General features: G+C 55.4%; 1 protein-coding gene across 1 annotated transcript in view; it reads right to left on the bottom strand.

The window, feature by feature from the left end:
- Window positions 1-953, bottom strand: part of LOC107307149 (filamin-A-like) — a gene marked incomplete at its 5' end in the record, with an annotated part of 107,169 nt that extends 106,216 nt beyond the window's left edge. Inside the window, 2 exon segments of the mRNA XM_032441695.1 lie at window positions 253-287; window positions 876-953. Of these exon segments, the coding sequence (XP_032297586.1) occupies window positions 253-287; window positions 876-953 (113 nt within the window).
- Window positions 954-1,083: the final 130 nt, after the last annotated feature.

Below are 1,083 nucleotides of genomic sequence, written 5' to 3'. Positions count from 1 at the left end.
CAAAAATTGCATAAATCGACCCAAAAACGGCAAAAATCGACCCAAAAATGGCAAAAATCGACCCAAAAATGGCAAAAATCGACCCAAAAATGGCAAAAATCGACCCAAAAATGACATAAATTGACCCAAAAATGGCAAAAATCGACCCAAAATGGCAAAAATCGACCCAAAAATGGCATAAATCGACCCAAAAATGGCATAAATTGACCCAAAAATGGCATAAATCGACCCAAAAATGGCCCCTAGAGCTGCATGGTGATGTGCTGCCCCGCAAACAGCACCGTCACCTGCAAATAGACCCAAAAATGGCATAAATCGACCCAAAAACGGCATAAATCGACCCAAAAATGGCAAAAATCGACCCAAAAATGGCATAAATCGACCCCAAAATGGCATAAATCGACCCCAAAACAGCATAAATCAACCCAAAAATGGCATAAATCGACCCAAAAACGGCAAAAATCGACCCAAAAATGGCAAAAATCGACCCAAAAATGGCCCCTAGAGCTGCATGGTGATGTGCTGCCCCATAGCAGCCCACACTGCCCCATAGCAGCCCACCCTGCCCTATAGCGGCCCACCCTGCCCCATAGCGGCCCACAGCGCCCCATAGCATCCCACTCTGCCCCATAGCGGCCCACTCTGCCCCATAGCGGCCCACCCTGCCCCATAGCGGCCCCCCCTGCCCCATAGCGGCCCCCTCTGCCCCATAGCATCCCCCCCTGCCCTATAGCGGCCCACCCTGCCCCATAGCGGCCCACCCTGCCCTATAGCAGCCCACCCTGCCCTATAGCAGCCCATAGCGCCCCATAGCGGCCCACCCTGCCCCATAGCATCCCACCCTGCCCCATAGCGCCCCATAGCGGCCCACTCACCTTGTGCAGGCCAGTGACTTTGGGCACGTAGGAGACGCTGAAGGTTCGGTTCTTGTCGTTGTTGGGCACCACTTTGGCCTATGGGGCAGGAGGGGGGGGGCGGCTGTGAGACCCACAGCGGGACCCACAGCGAGACCCCAACCAACACCCAGCCCCCCACAGCCCCCTACCAAGACCCCCAGCCCCACAACCAACCCCCCAGCCCCAC

The sequence above is a fragment of the Coturnix japonica genome, unplaced genomic scaffold (assembly GCF_001577835.2).
Source record: "Coturnix japonica isolate 7356 unplaced genomic scaffold, Coturnix japonica 2.1 chrUnrandom495, whole genome shotgun sequence".
NCBI lineage: Eukaryota > Metazoa > Chordata > Aves > Galliformes > Phasianidae > Coturnix > Coturnix japonica.
The sequence above is the reverse complement of the archived record's forward strand: the minus strand, read 5'-3'. Positions and strand labels throughout refer to the sequence as shown.